Source organism: Halichoeres trimaculatus, unplaced genomic scaffold (genome assembly GCF_033239565.1).
Source record: "Halichoeres trimaculatus isolate MK-OKI-2021-1 unplaced genomic scaffold, fHalTri1.1 fHalTri1_scaffold_9, whole genome shotgun sequence".
NCBI classification, from domain to species: Eukaryota; Metazoa; Chordata; class Actinopteri; order Labriformes; family Labridae; genus Halichoeres; species Halichoeres trimaculatus.
Window position 1 is genome coordinate 26,472,186 of NW_027437188.1, and position 25,673 is coordinate 26,497,858.

The following is a 25,673-nucleotide window of genomic DNA, read 5'->3' on the forward strand; positions in this document are numbered from 1 at the left end:
AATTTACACTGTGCCCCACTTCACATCTTTAAGCTAGATTTTTCTTTTAAGGACATTTTTCTACTTATGTTCACTAATCACAAAGTATTTAATATTAACAGCAGAGCTAATCATTACACTGAGATTAAAAACTGAAAACTTAGGATAGAAAAAAAGGAGAATTTATGAATCTCTGCTCCTCTAACAGAGCGCACCAAAAAATAAATCAAATATCAGCTCCAAGGAAGCTCTGCCACCCCATAATTTATTCCTGACTGCTCTGCATCGCACACTTTACTGTAACGAGCACCCAGCTCTTCAAAATAACAGCGACTACTTGGACACGTGAGACACATCCTGAGAACGATGGACATCTGGCGGGATGTGCAGCCTCACACCGGCTTCTGTTGCCAAGGAGATGCGATGTTGGAAACCAGAGCATGGATCTACCTCGTAGTTGAAAAGACACGAGAAAACTCACAGAAGACGATACCCACCTGAGAGAGTGTGCTACAACCTGGGGGAGGTTCACAAGTTCCTGGGATCAGCCAAAGCCATGCTGCGGTGCTGTCAATCAGTGTCTGCCGTGGAAGGCGAAGAGCAATAGTATTCATTTATATATTTATTTATCTATCGACAGAATGTGCCATCAATAAATAATGAGGATGGAGAGCAGTCGTGACTAGAGCTGCACACATCGAGGAACTCGAACCTCTTTCAGCTTTAAAAACATTTCAGCACACGCTTATCAAACCCCTCCAGGAAACACAACTCTGGTTCTCGTTTTAGAATTAGAATAGAAAAGAGGCAGACAGAGGAGGTTTTGTAACAATGCATCAAATTGTATTCATTCAAATCAGTGGGATAATCTTGTAGAAACTCACATAATATACATCAAAGTGCTTCTTCAACTTTTTAAATCAAGCATAAAGATAACCGCGTTTGAGGAGTCTGAGTGTATACAGTGATTTAACCAAGGACAAGTTTGACTACAGCCTCCCACTTCTACAGACACTTTAAATTCCACACAATGTGCACAAGGTCATCTCACACTTTCTTTGACAATAACATAAGCTGTGTCTCCATTACAGAAAGGTCCACATGTTTCCCCTGAGCAGGAAGAACTCCTTTCACAGCACAGCAGAGAGCAGCTCCTTCACAGGGGAATTTTTTTTTGACAAATGAGCTCATAAACGCCCGGGCTATTCTCTCAGTTGCCAGCGTATTTCCAGCACAGAGCCCATGCAGGGAGAACGTGAATAAGAGCAATGAATTTGGGTTTGATCTGCTGTGCTGTAAGACCAGGGATTATTTATGGCTGGTAATCCATTTGAGGAGTGGGCAGAGGGCTTCCTCTGGCTTTGGCACTGCTCTGCTGATAGACTGTCTGGACACATACACTCTATCCTCCTCTGGTTTGACCTCCCTGCAGCCATGACAGAGGCAAAGGCATGTCTCACACACACACAGCACTGGTCCTGGTGTGTCATTCGCCTTTACAGCCACAGGGGGCGCACTGGTCCTGTCCACACTGCTTGGGAGTAAGGGCTGGCTCGGAGCCTTGTTTCTGCAGGCGGGTGGTTGGAGAGCATTAACACTTGGAATAGTGACAGCACCTACCTCAGACAGATTAGTGGTAATTTGAGGCATCATGGGTACAGCAGAATGTATTCGTATACAACATTAGAAGTTCATTTTTAATGACTAAAAATAAAATTGCACACCAAGGTCAAGGTTAAAACCACACCTTAAAAAGATGTTTTTCAATACATGTCTTGTTTTTATCATACCACTGGGTGTCAGTGTAGCAACACACGCTGAACACACAATGATGTTTCACTCTTAAAGCTCTTCCTCCCTTCCTTCGCTCTTTTCCCTCCATTATTGACTCTTTTATCCCCCGCACTGACTTACCTGGTTCTGTCTACGAGTGGGCCGCACAGGCTGGTTGTCCGGGTGGTTGGGCGTCCACGGCCCCAGGCTCTGATTGGAGTAGAAGTCCATGGGGTAGGATTCCTTCCAAACCACCTCCTGCAAAGCTACGGCAGCCTGAGAGACAGCGAGATCACAAATAATTAATCCCTGCAACCTTAACATGCAACACCAGGCTGCTTGTGCGAGAAGCTAAACACGTGATTCTGGTATATTTGGTATTTTGCATGTTTTGGGGTAAACAAGCAGCAGGGAAGCACAGCGAGAGCACAAGACAACAACAGAGGAGACAGGTGTCATAATATTAATGTTGGATAAGAGGCGGAGTTGTCATGTTATCCTTATGCAGCTGCACGGCATGACACAACAGCTGTTACAGGAGAGCAACAGCACTCGCATGACAGTGCTGTGACATAAGTGCAGACTGCTCCATATGGAGGAGAAAAGGCTGTGTGAATATTGATTGTGAACGACAGAATGAGCAGCTGAATGACTGAACAGATAAATAAACAAGGAGCTGAATGAAAGAACAAAATATCTGATTTGCTCCACTTTCATCTTTCAGGCTATTTATATTCCAAAAGCTGGTTTCAGATACAAACAATGCGAGGAATTTCACATCATGTGTGGAATATAATTTGATGTAAAACATGTATTTAACATTTTTGGAAATTAAATCAAAGGATTAATGAGTGTGACCCAATCTGTCTATTAAAGGGAAAAAACTCCAGATGTAAACGGTAACACTTTTTCTCATAACACTGCAGGTAAAATGAAGCCCTCCTACAATGTATCTGTGTGTGTTTCAGGTTCAACAAAACAATAACACAACTTTTTATGACACATCAGTCCATAAAAAATAGAGTATATAGGTTAACTCAATTCCAGAGTGTTTCCTCCTAAACAAACAAACTGTACACAGCTGTAAATCTTTCATAGTCTTGTTTTTCCCACCATCCTTCTCTCCTCTTCGTTTCCTCCCCTCCTCTCCTTTGCCCTTCCTTCCACCCTCCACTCATTTCTTTAGCTTTTTACCCCCCTGCCTCTCTCCTCTGCTCTCTGTGGAAGCTAGCTTCCCCTGCTAATCCCTGCTCTGACAGGAGAGCCAAGTGTGTCTTATTGACTATAAATATAACATGAGACGCACTGAAAATAAATGCCTCTGCTCCCCCCTACACCCTTCACCCTCCGCCTGGCTCGCTCCACCCTCCCCTCTTGTTCTTCTTCCTCTTCATTGTAAAATGCCACAGCGAAAGGAGCACGATGCACTCAGACGTATAGCACTCATAGGTATGAGATGAGGCTGAATTAAGATGTATCACGACCGCACGTTGGCATGCGTAGACACAAGTGCGGCTGCAAATTATCTGAATGCTCGTAAAGCCGGAGAGGAGAGCAGAATCAGCTCTAAGAGAAAAGGGCTTGAGAAAACAGATTGCGGCTTTATGCATCACAGCAAGGCGAATATCAAACTTATAGACTTCTGTCAGGAACAATACCAAACAACCATCACTTTTCCTGCTCAGGTGGATGTGATTAGTATTCTCAATAGCCTCATTCTGGAGTGTAAGTGCTGCATAAAGATGTGTAGTGTGAGGAAAACAGCAACCATTTCAAATCAAGGGTCGATATTCATGATAGCAATTCCCCTCACAACCGTTTCAGACTGATTCAAATCAGCTGCAAATCTCTCTTCGTCATTGGGTGAATTAATAGTGGACATCAAATGTTAACCAGCAGGGATGCATAATAACAACGAATTGCCATCACAGAGTGTCTCCAGCAGCTGCAGCAGCAGCACACAAACAAACACTTGCTTTGAAATGGATCTTTATGGGTTGGTGTCCGATCTATCTCTTTCTCTCCCTTTTTTTTGTAGAAAAACAAGACAGCAGCACAGGGAGGGGAGGGAAAGCAAGGGAGGTGTGTGTGTGGTCTTGTAGCCAGTAGGGGGGGCTAGTCTCCTGTTGATGCTTTTAGAGTGTTTTTGTGTGTAAATGATGGAGGGAGAGAAAAAAGGAGGGACAAGCAGGCCTTGATGGGACTTATTGAAATTCACACACAGGCTTTAATTCAGCTGAAGGTCTTTAAGTGTGTCAGGGTGTGTGTGCAGTACCTGAGACTCCTCTGCTAAGTGAGTGACAGATGTGATCTCACTGTGAAGACCATAAGGTGTGTGTTTACCTCATACGGGGACAGCAGTGGTTTGGAGAAGGCTGAGCCCCAGTCGATAGAGAGGCGTGGACAAGCGATCTGGACCCACCTGTTGGAGAGAGAAGGTACAAATTTGTGCCCAGACATGCATCTGTAAGTGAGTGCAAATAGGCGTGTAAAAACAGGGCCAGCCAGAAAAAGAGGCGAGAGAGATCGAGATCTTATTAGACAGGCGGGGCACATCTGCGGCTGCACACTGCATGTGGATACGTGATAACGGGGGTCTGTGCAGAAGGAGCCTCCCTCCACCTGATCTTCAGCATCTGTTGGAGAGATCTGTCCTGATTTGCAACAGCTCTACAGACAGATACAGCTACAGGCTCTGAATGCATAGTCAGGCACTGAAAGAGAAGGAGGAGGGTTTAGAGGAGGGGAGGGGGGAACTGGTTTGAGGAGGCACCAACAGAAAAACAGGGGAAGAAGTGAACAGAGGTGAAAAGAAAAGAAACGCAATGAGAGAAAAAGAGGGAGAGGTTAGGTGAGTGTGAAAAAAAAAAAAACCTGCACCAGCCTGGTCTCAACGGAGGTAGCCTACATAGCTGGCAGACAGGGTGGTGGGGAGGAGGGGTAAGGTTTGGGGGGCTGTGTACGCAAGAAATAAGGGTGGAGGAGGGAAAAAGGAGGGAAGGACACAGATATACACTGATAAGGAGAGAAAGAGAGAGTGAAGACAAAAATAGAGAGGAGGGGCTGAGGAGACACGAGCGAGAGGAGGAGTGAGAACAGAGGAGGAAGATTGGCAGGGAGAAAAAGTGTTTACTCTGGAAAATGCATGAAAGAGAGGAGAGAGGAGGGAGTGGATGTAAACAGCTGGAGGGGGAAAAATGAACAATGGGAGAATGGAGGCACAGAGGAGCGGCCGGGGCTGAGGGGGGTTAGCTTTCGCAGATCAATGCTATCCACGGCTACATCTGCACAGAGGGAGTGGACCCTCCCCTGTCCCTAATCCTAAAGATGGAGCTCCATCAGAAATATTGACAAGTATGAACCGAGCCGCAGCGCATACAAAAAAGCCCCAGAGATAATGTTAGATGTAGGTAAATGTCAATAAGGATACATCTGTTTGAGATTTGAGCAAAGGAGCGCAGCGGCGAGTCAGAAGGCGTGAACAGGAAACAGATGAAGGAGGGAAGTTTTGGTGTAATGGCTTGAATACTTTCATGTCTTCTGCGTCAAAATCCCCATTCGTCGTCTCTCCATTTTTTTTTTAACTTTCACACTTTTTCTCAAACTGCAGAATTGATTGCACCGTTGACTCTCGCTCCTTTCTGCTTTCTGCCACAGAAACATTCAATCCCCTCCGGGCAAACGCATGGCATTTTCTCACTTTTAAATAATGCTCTTTTTCTCCCCGAAAAAAAGTACAAAAAAAGAAAAATCAAATTCTTATTCATGCTTCTAATTTGAAACTCTGCTGAGTCAGACATATTTTCACAAAGCACCAGCCTCCTGCGACCTGCGTTTGCTGAGTAGAGATGGAGATGTGGTAACTGGGAAATGACCTTTAAGTCCATCAGCTGCTACTCATAACAGAAGCCCTTTAACACAGCGCATGCATCAAAAACCGCCTTAGTCCAAACACACAGTAAGAAGAAACTAATTACAGAGGGTGAGTGTGACAGTTTGAGTTTATGTGAGCATTAGCATGTGAGTCAAAGTGTGCATGCACTTCAGCTGCATGTATCTGTGTCTATTTGTAGAGGGAGCAAAAACAGAACAGAGTGGTAGGGTGATTAATAAGCAAACCAAGACTCCACCGTTAAATCCTCAGGGCTGAAAGTGAAACGGGCTCTGAAAGGAAAGTGAGACAGAGAGCGTAAAAAGAGAACACAGAGACTTTCCCTCCTTAGGAGCTGATAGCTGATTGGCACATGGAGCCAGAAGGAACCTTTTCTAATATTAGCGTTGAGACAGGCTGAATAGTGCAGTTCAGTAAAAACGCATGGTGTGCTGCGCCAGGTAGTGCCCCCAGAATGCGGCTCAAATTGTACTCCCAGCCCATATCCGGCCTTCAATCTAGCAGGCACAGTGGAGAACACATATCATGCAGCGTAGCATTATAAAAAAAAAGAAAGAGAAAAGAAAGAAAGAGCTGGAGTAAAAAAAATAAGATGCAGAGATGGAGGGAAGAAACCAGACTTTTGTCTCAGGTCTTATTCTACAACTTCTTCCAAGCAGAGAGGGACAGAAATCAAGAATGGATAAACACGGGTGGGAGAAACCGTTCTTTCTCTTCAGGAAGTAAAACCTCTAAACACAAAGACACCTTCAAGGCTAAAAGGTTGCAAATACTGAAACTGTGCTGGGACATGTGAAGGTAAATCCTCATGACATTTAGAACAGCTAGGCAAAGCAAGTCCAAGCCTTCACTTTCTTGCATCTCCTGCTGTGGCCCATTACACTCTGACGCTGCTGGGTAGACCTCCACCTGCATGGTTTTGCACCAATTACACACATAATCTTGACCCGCCAGAAGCAAGAACAATTAACCTTTCAACACTCGGGGGAGGGGTGCTCATTTCTGAAGACAAACTCTGTTCAATAAAACAAACATTTTCATTTCAGCTAAGTTAGAAATTTCAAATTCAAACAAGAAGATAAAAGAGAGCACTGCTCTGCACTGGGTGGCATTTACGCTCCACTCGAGATAAATGTGTGTGCTGTTCAGATATCTGTACAATGGTTAAAAACCTGCTTGGGGACAGCCTAATTACACACTTAAGAGCATATGCTAATGGTGTCTCTCCCTCTTTATATGAGAGAGTATGTGTGTGTCTAATGACAGAGAAAGCCCAGGGGTGACTTCTGTACAGTGTGCTGTGTCGGGTGGTTCTGAGCACTAATGCGTCCTCCGCCACCCCACAGTCTATCTCTCAATCTCCTGCTTTTTCTCCTCTACCAGTCCTCTTTTAGCACAGCCAGATACAACTAATCTTCAATGCCTGGTGCTGTGTAAAGTGTATTTGACTATAATGTTCTTTCAAGCTATTTTCAGCAGATGAGGGGGAAAAATTGAAAAGAGGAGAAACTTAAGTAGCCACGAGAAAATTTTATTTGTGTGGAGTATTGTAGTTTTCGTGCCCGGAAAGGGTGCGACAGCTGTCCCAAAGATCTTGTTCCAGGTGGCTTGTATCTTTTTTTTTTTTTTTTTGGAAGGGACTAAACTTCTTTTTAATTATATCTTCTTTTTTTCAAACACAGCTGACGACAGGATGCAGCAGAGAGAAAATGTATCTATTTGTGGCTATGTAGATTAGATTATATAACTCTGATTTGACAAAAATGAGGAACTTCGAAAACTTTTCTTTCAGAGTTTTGTACGTTTGTAGACCTAGTTTTGCCTCCAGGGGACAGCTTTAGATGCTCTGTATTACTAATTTTGACAGCCCATGTAGCTAACAACCTGCTACCACTACTATCACTAACATTTCCAAAGTGATATCAGGATCTTGTTTTTTTCTTTTATAACAATTGTAATGATTTATGCTGTGCTGAAACTAAATAGTATCATTTGACAGTTAATTGCCAATTTGTTTTCACTGGTATGCAAAAAATTATGGTGCTATGAAGGATGCTCTCTAAAAATGGGACAGCATTTGACACATTTGTTCTTGAAATATAGTCTTTGAAGGCTGCAGCCCCTGAAGTTAAGACACTTAAGACACACTGAACAAGTTTGAAGTGCTGACTGTGCCTCCAGATTCCCAAGATCTCAATTCAATCAAGCATCTACAGGATGTGCAAGACAAGTCTCATTCTGAGGGGCCCCACCTCACAACGTCCAGGCCCGTATGCAGGCCCAGACGTTACGCAAATGGAACCAATAGTCATTATGTGGCTAATGATGCAGAACGTCATATGTCTGGGGAACCTCCTGAAAAACCTCTTTCCAACAAATTTGAATCATACATACATCCAACAGGCAGCAATATAAATGAAAAATGACTTGTCTCATACACCTGAATATACTGTATATCTGAACATCATCGTATTTTATCAAAGAGTTCACTCGATCCCTAGATATCTGTACTCTTTGCATATTTTGTCTTCAATGCTAATGCATAAGCATGACATCAGCCATCTTTAAAACAGCCTGAAAGGTGTGGTAATCCTGTTGTTAGTGCCTTTAATGATGGGTCTACCAACATTTATCTAATGCTCTGCTGGGGCATTGACTTGACCATGCATGCCACAAATCGATTTCTTATTTTTTTGATTTCACCTTTGGTGCAAACGATCTGTTGTCATCACTAATGGCTAGATGTGCATACAGGGCCAGGACATGAAGGCTCTGATGCTAATGTATTGATGCTTAGTACCACAGCACAGCTTCAAAGGTTGAGGGAAGTCCATATTCATCAGGTTGCGGCTGTTTTAGATTTGACCTGATGACTGAGTAAACTGCATAAAACACAGATGTAGTTTCTGTGATGTCACTAATTTTTGCTTTTACCAAAGATTTTTTTGGACCTATTGGGTATACCTTTTCTTTTGCAGCCGACTTCTTTGGCTCCATTGTTTTTGCTCTTGGTTATAAAGAGGCACCAGTAAAAAGTTGAGACTTTCATTGCCAGTTTTATTTAAACTCCATGGGGATTTGAAGTGATTAATACAGACACTTATAGTGGAACATTAAAAACATATTGTTTTGAGAACAGTAGGGACACTTATTGCTGTATTGCGTTCAGGAGTATTAAGACTTGGGGCCCTTCATTGAAATAAAACCATGCCCATAAAAGAGCCTGCCTAAGCTCTGCCATAATTGCTGGTTTCATGGTAGCTTGATTTTCAGTTGTTTAGAAACTCTTAATGCCTAAACGTGACCGCTGTTTTGGTCAATGTGGTATGTAAAATAATTAAATGTAGCTTGTTATAGTGTTTGATTTTTCTCATTCTGTCCACTTGATTGATATGAATAAAGACTAAATAAATCCAATCTCAATCTAGATTTAAAAATGGGGGGCTAATTAGCTAAATGTAGCTAATAAACCGAATCCTGTGCATGAAAGATAATATTGTTTATGCACACAATAGTCCTTAATTTTGTATTCCAACATTTGTTTTCACCTTGTTGAAAGGCTCTTTGTCTGTAATGAGGGTTTGTTTTGGTTGGCTGAATCGTGCCTGACTTACATAATTTCAGAGTTGCACTAATACGTCAGTCTGGAGGGGAGAGCCAAAAAAGTACAAAAAATTGGCTTTTACCGTGATCGCTCGCTTTCCAAACTCGGCCCCCTCAACTCTCTACCTCTGCATCTCTCTATGTCTTTCTCTCGAAACTCCCTCTCAATCTCTCTCAGACCTTCTGTCCTCTCACCCACTCCTCCCTCACACATCACACCTCTCATTACTCCACAGTGAGAGGCCAATCTGAGGGAGTGGGAGGAGCGCTCGTGCACGTGTGTGTGTGTGTGTGTGTGAGAGAGATTTGAGCTGTTGGACGTCAGAGTCTCACTAACCCCTTTGTCCATCTGCAGCTCTGTTCTGCCGCTTGGAAGACAAATACATCAAAGGCGCTGCACCTTGCAGAAGCACTTAATGTGTCATTGAAGAAATTTGAGGAGCTCATTTTCATTTTGAGAACGTAATGAGTGCTGATGGATAACATCACCCTAACACTGTAATTATCAGGAGCGTACTAATGACAAGATCCACGAGTGCATCAGTAATGTCATACTCCACTGACAAATTCATAGCATGTAAGGGAATGAGTGTTTATTATGTGTGATTGGTTTAGTCTCCTTGAGCTCTGGTAACGCAACATATTTCTATCACCATGGTAAGATGATTTCAATGAATCCGAATTTGGAGTATGAAGTGCAAAATGAGCAGTGGCAAGGTTAAATGTTTTTCTCGTCTGCCACTCTGACTTCTTTTGCAAAGCGCAGAATGAATAAGTGTTCAAAAAGAGCATTCAAGTGTACAAATATTATGTGCAGGGTGTCATATCTGGGTGAACCGTATAAAGTATTCAGTGGACAACGGACGATTTGTTTACATTTTGAAGACAAGACTGCAGTTCAATCAGGAGTGAATATCAATTTTGTTTATAAGCCTACACATTCAGCTCTACATTGCAACTTACAAACAATGCTGACGACCAAATTATTTTGTGCATTGATGCTTACAGAATACATTTCATATGCTGACTTCTACTTTAAGTTGACTACTTGCTCTTGAATATTGTAACTCCAAGAGCCATGATGTGAAGATAAATTAGGTACCCCTTAAAGAAAGCTGAATCAATTTACTTATGAAAAATGAAATAACAGGAGGAAGGACTGTTAAGTTGGGTTGAGGATGAAAGACATCTGTACTTTAAGGTTGTAAGAATTCATGGCCGTAGATGGAAAGATAAAAACAAAATGTAGAAAAGAGGCTTGTTGCTCAGAAAGGAAGAATTTTGGCTCTTCAGATGAAAGACTGTAATGAGTGACAGCACAACCTCTCCTGAAAAGTGACGTCAATACATGTACTTCTCCCTCTACTGTCTAGCTGGAGTATATGTCTCAAAGCCTTTGTACGATAACATTGTAGCATATGAGACACAAGTTCAACCAGGAAATTAAGCCATGCCATAAATTTTCATAGACGCGCTTTCATCAGGTGAATTCATGTCAAAAGTGTAAGTTTTAGAGATATTAATTTCTAATTGGTCAATAAATGCTGTTCCATCTAAACATGCATTTAGAATACATTACTAGCACACCATCTCTTCTTTCATTGAGGAAGTACATTGGCTTCACTTTTTTGAAATGTGAGCAGAGTTGGCCTACCACCTTTATATTGCTTCGGCTACTACATCATGAACTCTGTAAATTTGTTTAAAAGCTTGTGAAGGAAATAGACCACTACTACTCTAAAATAATTTGTATAAATCTTAAACCAACTACACAAAGAACATCCTAAAAGTATTATTTTAAAAAGATTAAAAATTGTACATTAAAATACTCACGCATCCACATCTGACATCAGATCCAGCTTGCTGGGGAATATCTCAGACAAGAGAACTCGAGTAAAGGACTTCCCAAGTGACTGTAGCTTTGACTCCAGGTGCTGAGAAGAGAAAGAAGCCAACGTCAAGGGATGATGGAAATGCTTTCAATTCATACATCAAACACAGCTCTCTGCAACGTTATGAAATTTAAAGTGATACACGCTGCACATCACATCTAGGGTAGTCCAAAGGTTAAGACTTTACTTTTCACAGTGAAAAAAGGTCAACTTTTCAATTTACTTTGAGTGTGTATCTATATATCTGTTTTACCGACTCTGATCAAGTCTGAAGTCTAAAGTCTGAAGGGTGGTTATAGCAATTTTAGCAGGATATAACAGAGAGATTTTTCTCCTTAACTATGGCCTCCAGCTTCCTTTGGCATTTTCTGGCCAAGTGGGATGAGTGCTCCCTATGGGGTGTCCTCTGGCTCTCCTTCCAGTTGGCTTTGGAGAAACTGCCCCCAGGGGAGCATCTTGATTGGAGGCTTAAACCATCTCAACTGTTTTTTTTTTAATTTGGATGGTTCTGCCCCACATTCCCAATCTGAACTCCCCTCTTTTGTTTATTATCCATCTACTTCCTCCTGGCCATGACTCGACTACAAAACTAATAAATGTTAATGGCAACAGTATGTTAAACCCATCAGAAGTACAGCATTAATATCTCCACAATAATAACAAAATTGGAAACAAGTACAACCTAGTCCAACTTCAACTGAGTATGCTCTTTAACTGACCTCTGGCTTAGTCTTGCCTTCAAACATGATGAGCCAATCACAGTGCGTAGCCATACCCATACACTCGGACATTCTGTGCCTAGGCCTCAATTGAAATGCATTGCAGAAAGTCAGTTTTCGTTTGGTGTCATGTGTTTTTTTTTTTTTTATAAAGTTTTAAGTTTAAAATGGTCAAACTGTTTCCATGGGGTACATGCAACTCCAATACAAGGTATCCTGATGTGATGGGGTGTAATTCTTACCTTTTCCTAAGTCACATCTCAACAGAGAAAAGTGTTTTCTTTGGATAAAGTTGTGTGGTAGACTACAGCATAAACTAAACATAAATAAAACTAAAAAGAATGTCTGCATCTGTACTAAGACAAGTCAACATCATATTTGAGGCAATATATTGTCACTTTGCTGGAAAAAAATATAAAAATATCTCTAACATCCCTAACCATAGCTAATGTAAGCTAAAGTTAGCCAAACGTTAGCTCCTAGCTGCGTTGTTCATCATGTCACTTTGTTTGTTGGAATTTCATTGGCTTATTTGGTTCTCTGGTGATTGTACATCATTGTTAGCTAGCTAGGGCTCTAGTTAAACCAACGTTAACTTCTGGGGCTCAGCTTATCTGTAATAGCCAAGAAAACAAAGCAAATTCTTTGCTGAAAGATTCAATGTAAATACTGTAAAGATGGGGAAAAAAGAGGTTATATTTTTCTCATATTCTGAGCTAAAAATGTTAACTACAGTGATAACAGGGATGGTAACGAAAGTTTGCACTAGGACCTTCAAATTTTGGCTGAAGCTTTTAATCTGAACAACAGAACGATTAATATATCCCTGCAATGTGGTGACTTCTAGATGATATAGGATCTTTGGGTCTCCAAAACACATTAATCGACTCCTGCGAAAATGTCTCCATCAGTGAAACTGGCCATAGCACATGACACTGAATGTTCATTGTTTGTCCAAGTGAGTGCAGGGGACCATGGCTCAGCCATTGGTCAATTACAGCGCAAAACACAATCACATCTGTTCAATGTACTCTTCAGGCTTCAAGAAAAGCATCTCTAGGAAACGTCAATAATCATTCAAGTATATGGCAGACATGGACTCCAGTGAATCATCCTGCTCTTGTTTCGTCCTTTGTTCTACAGACAATAAGTTATTCTGGGGCTGAGTTTCAATCAACAGCTACTTGTTGAAATGCTCGACATGTCAACATGAGTGCCCTTACATACTTGAGAACACACATACTGAGATATTCTCCTCATTTTTTCTTGGGGAAGTTAAACATATCTGTAAAGGAAATCAAAAGTTTTCAAGAAGCATTTATCATTCGACACAACTCTGGCAAAGCAGCCTAGCCATGAGATGGACATTAGAGAGTATATTCAGCTTAGCAAGTACCCCTGTTTCCATTTCCCAAAGCACCAGCAGGGGAATGGGACCACATAAGACTTACTTCCTCTGATTGAGCAGGGTTGGGCCCCGAAGGTACAAACCCAGACACCATTTCATGAATAACACACCAGTAAATAAAACTGCAAAGCCAGTTCACAAACCTCTGCCTCCTCACAGGCTCTGTCATTTGGGCATTGCTACCTGGACCAGGGTGTTATTCAAGGATGCAGCAGCAAGCCAAACCAGGTGACCCCCCCCCATCCCCATAAATGTTCTGTGGTTCAGATAATGGTATAAGTGTTGCTGATATCCACTGTCCTTGAGAGTATCATGAGACATTTCTGCGGCGGTGCTGTTACCAGAGATAGCCGTGTCCCCCTTCGCTGAGAGGTTATCTGACAGAATACTTCTAAATCTTCACAAATCAATATGAGAGAGATGTGTGTGGGTTTTTTTTTTAATTCAAATCCTCCACTTTTAATCCATCCTCTCCTGCCACCATAAAATGAAACTTTTTGCTGTCTGGCTGACATTTTTGCATCAAAGCTAACATAAGCCTTCAAGTTTTGATATTTGTAAACAGGAGAAGGACTCCATTTATGATCAAGGGTGTAAACTGACTGATAAGGCTTTAATATGTTAAAATACATGTCCACACATCTACTGGGAGAACTGCTCACAACAAACATGATCGATCGAGTTGGCATAAAAAGTTATACGACACTAGTGTGGTAGGAGCAAGGAAGGGGTGAGAGGAAGGAGGTGCAGCTATGGGTTTGGAGCGACCAGAAAGAGCCTTTAGGTCAACATATTAGTAACCCAGACATACTTTTGGGCATGCTAATGCTAAACCTAATTTAAGATAACTTTTTCTGATGAAGCACTTGGTGACTTTAAAAATTCTAGCTGCTTTATTCTTATGATGTGGCTGTGACACTATTTCATAATCAGTCAAGTACATCCATCTCTGCTCTTGTGTTCATATTCAATCCTATTTGTTTTTCACATTCTCTGCGTCTCTCTGTCCTTGTTCTTTTGTGATCGTACATCTGTCCTTGGCACCTACATAATGTAATACATTTCATGCAATTAGCAATGTAGTTAACACTAGGGTAGGGTATTAATGAAAAAATGTCAATACCTGTACCAATACCGATACCTTTACTTCCATACCAGTTCCTGAATGATATTTTTTTGGATACCAATTTTGATGTATCAGTTGTTACAAAAAAGAAAATTATATATACATTACAGTACAAATCTAGAATTTTGTTTTTCAGCTATAGAATTTTACACTTCTAGCAGTTTTCTGAGTACACCCTTAAACTGCCTATAACTAGAAATGAACTTTCTTCTGTAGAATCCTGCTTTTTTTAATGTCAACTAAACAACCTGCCTCCTTTATTCAGGCTTGGGATGGGCAAAGGTTACCAAAAAAAGACATGTACAAGCGTGATTCACTTGCATGCAGTCACCTGCTCTGGCTGCAGCTTGGATGGACTGTTGCGAGCTTGCAGGACTCATGTGCCTGTGTGTGTGTTTTGGACAGGGGAGGGGTGCAGCACCCATTGCGAGTTGAGAAGAAGGAGGTGCTGGAGATCAATGAATGCTTTCAAGTCAGTCTCCAAACTCAAGAAAAGTCACTAGATCCGTCACTAGCCACTTTTTTGAAAAACAAACAAACAAACAAAAAACTCAAAGCCGGTAGAGGGAACTGAAAAGTCACTAAATATAGCAACAAAGATGCTAAATTGGAAACACGGTTCTGCATGCTGCAACCATGTGTAACATTACAGCCAATCACTGGCGGCATTATCAGATCTTGATCCTATGATTAACCCTTTAGGTACATAAACTTGGCACCAAAAAGACATGGCATATTTTGATACTCTGCACTATGGAAGCATTTCCATCAGCACAATAAAAGAGCCAAAGTTCAGTACACAGCCCTAGTTAACATCGAGCACCCTTTTTATCTCTGTATCAGCATGTAAGCATGGTAGTATGTTGGCACATTATTGAAAATCTCATACATTTAAGCGTTGCTGACAAATATATAGTGGTAATATGAGAATAAAAAATGTAAAAATATGTTATTGTCACAAGTCAAAACCTAATCCAGTTTAACCCTTTATGACCTACCAAACTAGAGCATATCTTTACTCTTCACGTGCTCTAGTGTCATTTTTTTTTGCATTGCATTGCATCATAAACAACCCTTATATCCCAAACTCCAATGAAATATATAGACTTATGTCCTGACTACCACAATGAATTGCCATAAAGTGCATTAAATCATTAAAAAAAAAAGAAATTTTAAGTATATTTTTCTGCATACAGAATTGTCATGGCTGTGATGTGATGTGATGATGTGTATTCAACATAAGAAGTGATCTGAACAACTGAAATCTAGACAGTCATGTTTTTGTTGTTTTCCCTTAAACTTCAGTGGAAGGAAACAGCACTCTGAGGCACATTGAAAATGCAATATGAAAGTGTTACTCCCCAGATTTTATATGAAAAAATAATAAATCTATCTGATCTGGTTTCAAATCTACCGGCAATTTAAACTTAATATGCAAACCATAGTGCCGGCGCTACGCTGGGCTCTATAGGGTTAATAAGTATAAAGAAACAACTTTAATGGGGTACGGGAGGAAGAAGGGCTTTGATAATCACCAAAAATTGCTCGAATTGTGTACCAGCTAAAAAGAATGTATGTGCAAATGTAAAGATGAGTTATGAAGATTTAAAAAGAATGCATTGAAATACTGACAGAAAATAACAAGCAAATAAATGAGAAGGATTAAAAAAATGTTTATTGAATTAAACTGACTTCTCTGTAAGGCTTTCCTCTCTTCAACTATCCAGTTCTTAAAACTCATCAGTCCATTTCTTTTGACAGTCCCTGACAGTTTTTTACTCATCTGTCCCTCTCGAATGGAATATCATAATTTTACGAACACAGAGAAAGTATTAAGTGTTCAAGGATAATTCTACTTAATCTTTCAAATTATGTTAGGCAATTTGATGAATCACAAAATAAGCAACAATTTGAGTGATCCAATTTTTCGTGTTTTAATCAATGACTAATCTTTTCAACTTGTACTGAGCTGTTAAAAAAAAGAATAAAATTAGTGTATAAAAAAAAAAGAAAAAGCTTCAAAAAGGAAGTGGAAATATTTTCACCAGTTATTTTCTCATGATTAGTTCAATCACAAATTGCAAGATTTATAAAATTCTTTTGTTTTTCTGGCAATGACACTTCAATAAAGCCAACCTTGAGGCCAACAGTGGATTCAAGGGTAGGACTTTGTTTGAGTTGCATCACTCTAAATGTGAAATAACAAGCTCCCAGTGCGTGTCCCATCAGTCCTTCATGTCACAAGCGCTTGTCAGGGAAACTCACATTGACGAATATTACAAGCCATTGCACAAGTGGCCTGGGGACATGTAGACTGCCGAAATGAGGATCCAAACTCTTACCTCCAGGACTTTTGGGCTGCCCTGCCGGCCCAGTGTCCCCAAAATCAGGCCCCATCTCTGGGCTGAGCGAGCCTTGTCGATGGCTTGGAGCCTTAAGGCACGCATGGCCTCATGGTCGTAGTACTCCCTGCTGAACACCTTGCTGTAGGGGTCATATCTGCCAGCCCGGAGAGAAAAACACAAACACAGGTGTGAGTGGAATGCATACATTATACAAATACCATCTATTATTATGCATGCATTATACAAATACCATCTGTTGGTATCTACTCTGAGGTAGAAAACACAAAAAAAGATGAAAAAATCTAATCATTAGAAGTCATCAAGTATGACAGGAGTTGTTGTTTCTGGGGGGAAATTCCAGTATTTCTCAGCATCTAATCTCCTTCTCATTGGCACAAGGAGTACACCTGAGATTAGAATCTTGTTTATGAGAGAGAGCGGTGATCTGAGCAGTGGTGCCTATGTCTATAACAACACTATTTCACTTTGCATACAAACAAGACCTCATCAAACCAAGCTTCATCTACACCAGATGTTATCGTGACACCGCAATAAGGCGAGTGAGCAGCTGCAATTTAAATAGCATTATACTTTTTTTTTTTCAAAAAGAAATCAGTCTTAATGTCTAAATGAGATCATACTTCAAACATATACTTCTAGACTGCTCACTTAACAGCAAGGCTAATTGACTGTTAAGGGCACATTATAGACTCTGAGCAGCAGCTGGCACTCAGGAGTTAGTTTGAGCTACACAAGACATTTTGAATGTGAAAGTGAGTAATAACCAAAGGGTTTAAGTAAAAAAAAAAAAAAAAAAAAAAACCTCAGTAAATGCTGGTTATTACCATGCACTTTTTTGGTATAATCAAGAAGAGAGAGCTATTTGTTCTGTACTTTTTGTTTCTTACTGTTTGATGTTCAGAGTGTTTCACCCCCGTGAAGAATAGTTTTTACATCAGTTAGAACTAAAACAGATCTTTTGCAAATAAATAAATAAAGTCGGCAATAAATTACAGAGAATCAAAAAGATATTGGGTGATAAAAAGGGTGCCGTTTTGTTCCACAGTACCTGTAGGCGGGGATATCAGGGTTTGCGATCATGATGGATTCCAGATGAAATCTTCCATCTCCCAGATAACTGTAAAAAACACCAATCAATTCAGCGTTATGAGAGAAAGAAAAAGAAAAATCCTCAGTAGAAAGACAAAAACCCCTTGATAATAAGGATTCAATGTGCAACCATAACAAATACTGACTTTCCTATTATACACTTTTATTCTCCTGGCTTCTCTTCCAGCTTTCTGTCCGGCCCAGTCTATAAATCCATTCCTTTCTGCGGCCTTTTACCACAAAGTTAAAGTGTTACCGCACCAAAGGCCTGAGGCTAGGGCGGAGGGTCTGCTGTCAGAGAACATGACCCCAAACGATTGGAGCGCTGTGTTTACAGAGAATGCAAGCCCTCTCAATTAACCTGAGCCCTGGTGAGCCCCGAGGATCAGCCAAATCATAAGTACAGACGGGCCCGTAGGTGTCTGAAAGCACAATAAAGCCCCTCTCTAAGGGTCAGGCTGTGAGGAGTCTTGCTGCTCAGCCCTCCTACTCGTTACTGTATGGCCTCAGACAGCCTACTGAGATGGGACATGTAATTAAGCTCCCTAATTGGTCAGCTTTAGAAGAGAACATGCTGAGGAGGGTTTACCATACAGCCAACCTGTGAAGTCTCAGTACATGCAGTCGTGACTTTATTTATTAGCATGTGTGGAAGGACACGTGTGTCTCCCTGGGCCTGTGTGTGTCATGTACAATACTGAACGACAGAATGATCCAGAGAAGAGTCTCTGTTGAACAGCTTCTCTTCGCTTAGCAACATCCAAGGCCATCACATTATTATTTTCGCCACAGTAAATCTCCTGCACTTTCGCCAGGCTTATCCTCCACTTTCTGTAGCTTTGAGAGCCTGGTGTGCTTTCCTTACAATCATAGTCCTTCCATCCATATTCTATTGTAAAGTGCACTTTCTCTCTGTAATGGTAGAGCTGTGCATCTCTGTGTTATGACACACCGTATCTTCCTATACATTCACACCCTTCGTAATGGTCTAAAGCGATTGAGACAGAGAGTGGAGGCTGCTGATAGAAATGGTTGACGGATCTGTTCTTGCCGCTCTTTTGGAGCACTTTTAAGCCCTTTAAAAAAATGCTTCCCTTCATTATAGAAATGAGACACACCAGGCTTTTTCTCTGCAGCTTCAAGACAGACCTCAAAGACTAAGACACTACAAGCCATTTTCTGTGCTGCTCAAGTAGCTCAAAGCTTAAAGAAATGCAATTATAAGTGATGCTGTTCTGGAGCGCTGACTCATTCTAAATTTACATAGGATACCCTAATGTTACATATGAATGGGAACAAAAGCATACACTGTTAAAATCAGCTTGTTCTGTAGTGTTTTTCTTTAAGAAAATTGACATTGTAGTATAAATTAATTAGAGCAAAAGAAAAGCCTGTTAATGAAGGGGTGCTATCACTCAGTAATTTCAATGTGGAAGCAGCTGTCGCGGAATAATTGAGCATTTCCTACATTTAGATTAATTGTACAAATAGTTTGAGAGTGTAGTCCTTTTTCCACAAAGAGGAAGAAAGGAGAGAAGCGTGAGAGGTCTGAGGCAGCCTGATCGATCCTCTCCTCCATCCAAAGACACATCTACACACATCAAAGACAGCGCACATTGGATTAAGAGGTGAAGCACACCCTAACCCTTCCACTTTCACTAGCACTCTCACACACACGCAGACACAATAAAACACACACACACAGCTTCCCTCCCATACAGCATGGCATAGCCCTTTAATCCACAGAGAGGTTTTAATCACACCTACTAACACTAGATGTGCCCAGATCAGACATACGGGGTGATGCACTGAGACATAATTATACCTGCTGAATAACCTCAACTCAACATGTTCCCCGTAAAAGAAAAACTAAAACAAAAACAAAGGGGGTCTTCTTAGTACAGAGCTGCACCAGATGCACTGTATGGACTCAAAGTGGCTGTGGAGGTGCTGTTTATTCACATTGTGCTGTTACTTTGCCAGAGTGCTCTCCTCCCTGCAGCACAGGCGGGATAAGCATCACTTTGATAGTCTCACTTGCACTGCGTTTATATTGATGTGAAAATAAACACAGAATAAAAAAGTGTTTTGGGACACAGGCACTCTCCTTCTGGATTTATCATCTCTGGAGGAAATACCAGGGAGTTCAATAACAAAAAAAGGGATGACACAAGCTGAAGCAAGGTTAATTTCTCACCATGAAGCCATCACAGTGGGTGTGATGTTTTCTGAGGACTAAAACGTTGAGATCTAGTGGTGGTTTGGAAGTGGTTTGTCTGTCTCTATTTACACAGTTCAAGTATGTTTTGTCAGCTTCTAGTTGTTTTCTGCTGTCTAATAGTAGTCTGGCACGTCAGCACAGTCAGCCATACCCGCTGTGATTGTAGTGAGGATATGCTGATTATAACCTGAGTCACATGGCAGGAAGCCAGTGTTACCCCTACCATTATATCAAGGAGGAGGCTGAGCCAACCTAATGGCAACCCTAGCCCCCCTTGAAGGCAAAGTTGATTCTATTTCTTTTATTTTTGGTGTTGCACTGAATCACAGCAATAGTAGTATAAGGTTACCTTTCCAGTAGAAAGTGTAAAACTTGTTCTTTAAATAAGCAAACTTAATATATTAATGTATTTATCTTATTCCCATGAAAGCATGTAATTTCTGTTTGTATATGACTGCGTGTTTACAATTCTCAGCTCTCTGCATCACCTACGGTAGACTTCTGCAATGGAAGACCAGAGTACTATGGCTTAACCAGTTACTTTAAACATCATCCTGATCAGTTTTGTTAAGATTATAATGCTCATTGGTGGCGGCACTATGCTCCCACTCTGAGTTCACTCAGTCGTCAGAGTTGCCTTTCTTCAGTCGAGACAGATGTCTGTCTAACATAAGTCTGGTTCTGTCCGAGGTTTCTGCCCGTTAAAGAGAAGTTTTTCCTTGCCATTGTAACTTGCTAAATGCTGCAAAGTCCTGTACTCATGGTGGATTAAGACAAGATAAGACCCCTTATCTTGTCTTGATGTTGGGTTTCTGCTAATAAAATTCTATTAACATTTACGGGTCTAGACCTGTAAATGTTTTTGTAAAGTGTCTTAAAATAACATTTGTTATGATTTGGCGCTATACAAATAAAGATTGATTGATTGATTGATTGATTGCTGATTTCTGCTCTTTTTGGGACAGAAGTTGTAGTTTGGCTATCTTTCTTCACATTCTTTAGAAGTTGACAGAGGACTTTTTCCTTTAGCTTTTGGCCATGTCCACACGTAGCTGGGTATTTGGGTATATTTTTATAGGTTTACGCCTGTTGTCCACACGAAACCACAACTTACGTGACTAAAAACAATGTTTTCTGAAAACTCCAGCAAAAGTGAAGATTTTTGAAAACTCCTGTTTCATGGTTTAGTGTGGATGCCGGTAAACAACGTTTTTGGTTCTTAAACACACAGCTGAACGACAGGGGCTCATTCTGATTGGTTGGCACAGGTTTTACGTCTGGAAAACACTGCTCATTATGGGTTTGGCAGGCGGATTTACCTGTGTGGACAGAAGTAGAACAGGGGGGGGATACCCGGCTACGTGTGAACATGGCCTTTGTTAAACAAACCTGACAGACTGTTAGCTATCATAACACACTGTTACTGTGGCTCTGTGAAGGGGCATGACCAGACTTTCAGACTGGGGTGGAACAACTGCACAAATGGGTGCAGTGACACCAGTAGGGGTGGCCCGGGTGAGCACAGGTACAGATTGTCATCATTTTTCTTTCTTTTTCTTTTTCTTTTTTTTTTTACTCCACTCTTGACTTTAACAAATATGACTGTAGTGATATTATATTCCACTGTATGATTTTAGTACAAAAATGTATTACAAAATATATGTGTATCACCCAGTCTAATTAGTTTAAAGAAGTTTTTAAGCCCAGATAAAAAGATAAATCTTTAATTACATTGAGCAGGGACATTCACATTGCTGAAGCAGCAACAGCAATAACATATTTGATGAAAAATAAATTGCTGTCCATCGTGCAACATTTCTTATTAGAATAATCAATTTAATTAATTTCCATAATAGCAGATAGACACACACAAGTTGAGGCACATGCAGACACACCACAAAAACAGGCGAGCCCCTTCCCTTAAGGCTTTAAACTTAGGGGAAACACTGAAAACAGCAGGTTTCTTACATTATGGCATCAACCTGTCGATCCAAGCGAGGGGATGTACAGCCCAGAATCTCTCCGGGTGATAGAGGACGACACTGCGGGACGAGCACGTCGTATACTGGCTTCAAAGCTGCACTCACGGCCTGCAGCGCAGAGGAGGAAGGGAGAAGGAGACACAGTTAGAGATTTGTATGTTTTGACAAGTTCATCATCAACACTTTCCTGTTTTCTGGAGTAGCCTCGGGGTTCGGAATTGCTTTCCAAAGAGAACACTCCGTGGAAGAGTTTAATAGTTATTCTCAGAGGCCATTCATGACACTATCAGATGTTTATAGCAAAACACAAACCATGAGCTGAGACCAGCAAAAAGCCCTTTTTCATTTTCTGATGCTGTTTTATGACAGGTCAGATACAATTTAAGGAGAGGGGAAAGGAAATATAGGAAAAAGTGGACAACCACAGGCTGTAGTGGCCTCTAAAAGAGATCAATAACGACACAAATCAAACAGAGAAAGAGCCACAAACTGATGGATTCAGTCATTTTGTGTTTCAAACTCTCTGTTCTTTAAGATATCATATTTAATACTCACATGTGCAAAACTCAGTGAGAACCCATATGTGTGTGAGGGTTCATGTTATGACTATGAATTGAGCTGTCACTTCCTGCTTATTAATAAACATGTTAATGTGCCAGGCTTGAAATGCTTCCAGTGAGGCTGCTGATCCAATTTTTGTGTGTTTGTTTTTCCAATCAATGCCTGTATGATGAGGAAAAGCACAGAAGTGGCATTTTATACACTGGATATGTGCACTAAGCAGGTCAATTCTTTTTATATTGAAACAGTAAAATACTTCTTTACAGTGTGGCTCCAGTAAAATAGCTTCAGGCAAAGACATGGGCACTCAGATCATAGATCCAAGAAATAGAGGGAATGTGTAAAATATTATTTGCAGATGAATGATTGAAGGAAGGTGATGATGTAAAGAAGAACAAAGGTTGGCAGTAATTAATAAGATAATATGTGATCTCTATTAAGTCCCCATTGACAGTGAGACCAATCAGAAACCTGTCATACTGTAAGTAAATGTTAATAATCTTGAACAGGGAAGCACCAATCCATGCTGCACGATTAAGTGAATCACAATTGTGATTTGGGAACATGCAATTAAGCAATTGCACAAAAGGCTGCAATTTGTGATTTAAATGGCTCAACGTGTGCCTGTGTGTTTACAAATGTTACAATCCCATTTACGCCCATCAGCTGCTGACAATTTGTGTGTGTAGTTTGGTTAACACAGTAAAAGTAAATTAAAAATATTAGAATGTCATGAAAACGTTTTTGTTTCATTGACACTAAGCACCATGATGGACACATGTTCTTTGTGTTTCAAATTGACAGTGCAAATGGTTTGATGTACACTATACCTTTTATCAGTAAAACTTCAACCCCCTTTCCTTCAATATTAAAAAAAAAACCATAATAATAACAAAAATCCTGCTCTTGCTTTTTAATTAAGATGTAAAAAAAAGCTATAATTCAGTTATTTTCTGAATACTCCCACTTTAGCAAAGAAAATTTACTCTTTTGGTGATATGGATGGATCATGATTTGTGAATATTGACTGTGGGGAGGGTGGACGATGAGAAAGAGGAAGATAAGGATGAAGAGGAGAATGAAGTACAGAATGAAGTGGAAGAGGCTGCTGATTGGTGGCTGGTCTAAAAGTAGACAGGACTGCCTGAGCAGGGTCAGAGACTGAACAACCTGCACAGTCCCAATCCTTAGTGGAGGTTTACTTACGACAGTTCAAAAATTAAGTCAGCACACTAAATGCCCTTTGAATGAGGGAAAAAGTGGAGCACTCTATGGCCATAAAAGCTTGAGAAGTTGTTTGACTTTTACGTGGGGTAAAGCTTAGTTCACTCTTACCTTGTTTATTCTATCAAATGAACCCCTGTTCAGCATAAAACCATCCGTTGATCAGCAAAGCAACATAACATGCATGCAACGGGGTACATGTTAACAAGCAGGGGCCTGTCTAAATTTCTTTAGACTGGGTGACCTGCTCGGGGGAATGACTTATGTGACTTAACTCACACATATTACAAGAAGTTGTCCGAATTGCTTTAGTAATAACATATATCTCAAACTTCTGATATCTGATCTCACTTTTTGAGTCTATAGCCGACCAATACCAGATACCAGGATGGAATCTCTGCATCTCAAGTTCAGAGAAGTACTGCCAAAGGATCTGTCTGCCAAAAAAAAACAAATTTATAAAAATGTGTAGATAGAATTATAAAAAGTAAACAAGGAAATCAATATTCTCTTAAAAAAAAACTTTTAAGATCAAGAAAATCCACTCTTCCAAACACCTACATTCATTTAGGCAGAGCAGAAAGATTAGAGAGTGAACAACTACAGCAGAAAATAACAGCAGAGTTAGTGGGATCAGAGGTGCAAGGATAAATTAACGGATTTAAGGCTAATTTAAGGCAGTCGGCAGGGAATATGCATGAACTCCCAGCTTCTCCCGCCCATACTGTGTGACCTCAACAAGCCCACACACCATAAGACATGACTGAAATGCATCACAGTGCACAATGCACACAAACACCCAAACATTAAATCTGACCCACCCGCAGAGCTAGGTTTAAAAATAACAGTGGTTACATTAGCCAAAGGCCCAGAGTGCTGCTGGTCCAACACAGCAAATCAAACACGTTATAGAACACAGAGGCGAGTGTTCGACCTTAATACTATAGCTGCAGCCACTGCTTATGTAAAGAGCAGAGATAAGCACGATGCTGAACCCGAAGGCCTTCCGAGTTCATTCCACCTTTCAAATCCAAAATAGCCACAGCTGGGTTCCTCAAACCCACACTTGAACTGAGCTTAAGTATGGAGTGCACGCTTGTTCATAAAGGCTGGGGAAAGCACACTGTACAGAAATATATCTGTGTGTGTGTGTATGTGTGTGTGTGTATATGTGTGTGTTCCTATGCCGTAGCTATAAAAACACTTGAGAGAAGCAGAACATACACAAAAGTGACAAAACAGATTCACTCCACGTCAGCTCTGCCTTACACAAACTCTGACACTTCTTAATCACCTGCAGCGCTGCCACAAACTGAATAGTGCTGACGAGCGCTAGAGATTGTCCAGGAGTGAAGTTGAACTTGACCGTGTCCAGGAAGTGTCCATTGTCCATCTGGATGTCCACGAACACGTAGAGCATCTTTATGCCGGCTGTGGAATCAATGGGGACTGCAGGGAGACAAAAAAGAAGAAAAGAGATGAATTATTCACTCTGTTATGTCAGGTTTGCCTGTTTCATATACACTGGGAACATTAACACGCAGCACGTGTTCAGCTCTGAATAGCAACACATGAACATGTACACTATAGCTTGCATAAAGCACCCACAGTGCGGTCGAACTGAAACTCATGCAGCATGAATCTCCTGCACATGCTGGAGGAGCTGACGCCAAAGACTTTAATTATTTAGGAAAAGGAGAGCGCCACATGCGATTACCATTAATGCCATTAATTTCACAGGTCATTTACTACGCACCCAATAGCCACGAGAAGTTAGATACGTGCTGAGTTTGATACTGAAAAAGTAGGCGAGGGTTCAAGAAAATAGAGGGGTGTAA

At 40.8% G+C, this 25,673-nt stretch overlaps 1 protein-coding gene across 3 annotated transcripts in view; it reads right to left on the reverse strand.

Annotated features, from left to right (window-relative positions):
- Positions 1–795: 795 nt before the first annotated feature.
- The window catches only part of dph1 (diphthamide biosynthesis 1), a 265,070-nt gene continuing 240,192 nt past the window's right edge, over positions 796–25,673 (reverse strand). Inside the window, exons 4-11 of one of the 3 annotated variants that reach the window (XM_074679785.1) lie at positions 25,130–25,284; positions 22,037–22,158; positions 17,807–17,875; positions 16,735–16,891; positions 11,081–11,181; positions 4,096–4,174; positions 1,894–2,028; positions 796–1,595 (exon numbers count right to left, since the gene is read on the reverse strand). In XM_074679785.1, the coding sequence (XP_074535886.1) occupies positions 1,476–1,595; positions 1,894–2,028; positions 4,096–4,174; positions 11,081–11,181; positions 16,735–16,891; positions 17,807–17,875; positions 22,037–22,158; positions 25,130–25,284 (938 nt within the window). In that variant the 3' untranslated portion in view covers positions 796–1,475. The remainder of the gene's footprint in view (positions 1,596–1,893; positions 2,029–4,095; positions 4,175–11,080; positions 11,182–16,734; positions 16,892–17,806; positions 17,876–22,036; positions 22,159–25,129; positions 25,285–25,673) is intronic. The other 2 variants (XM_074679783.1, XM_074679784.1) reach the window with 2 other exon arrangements.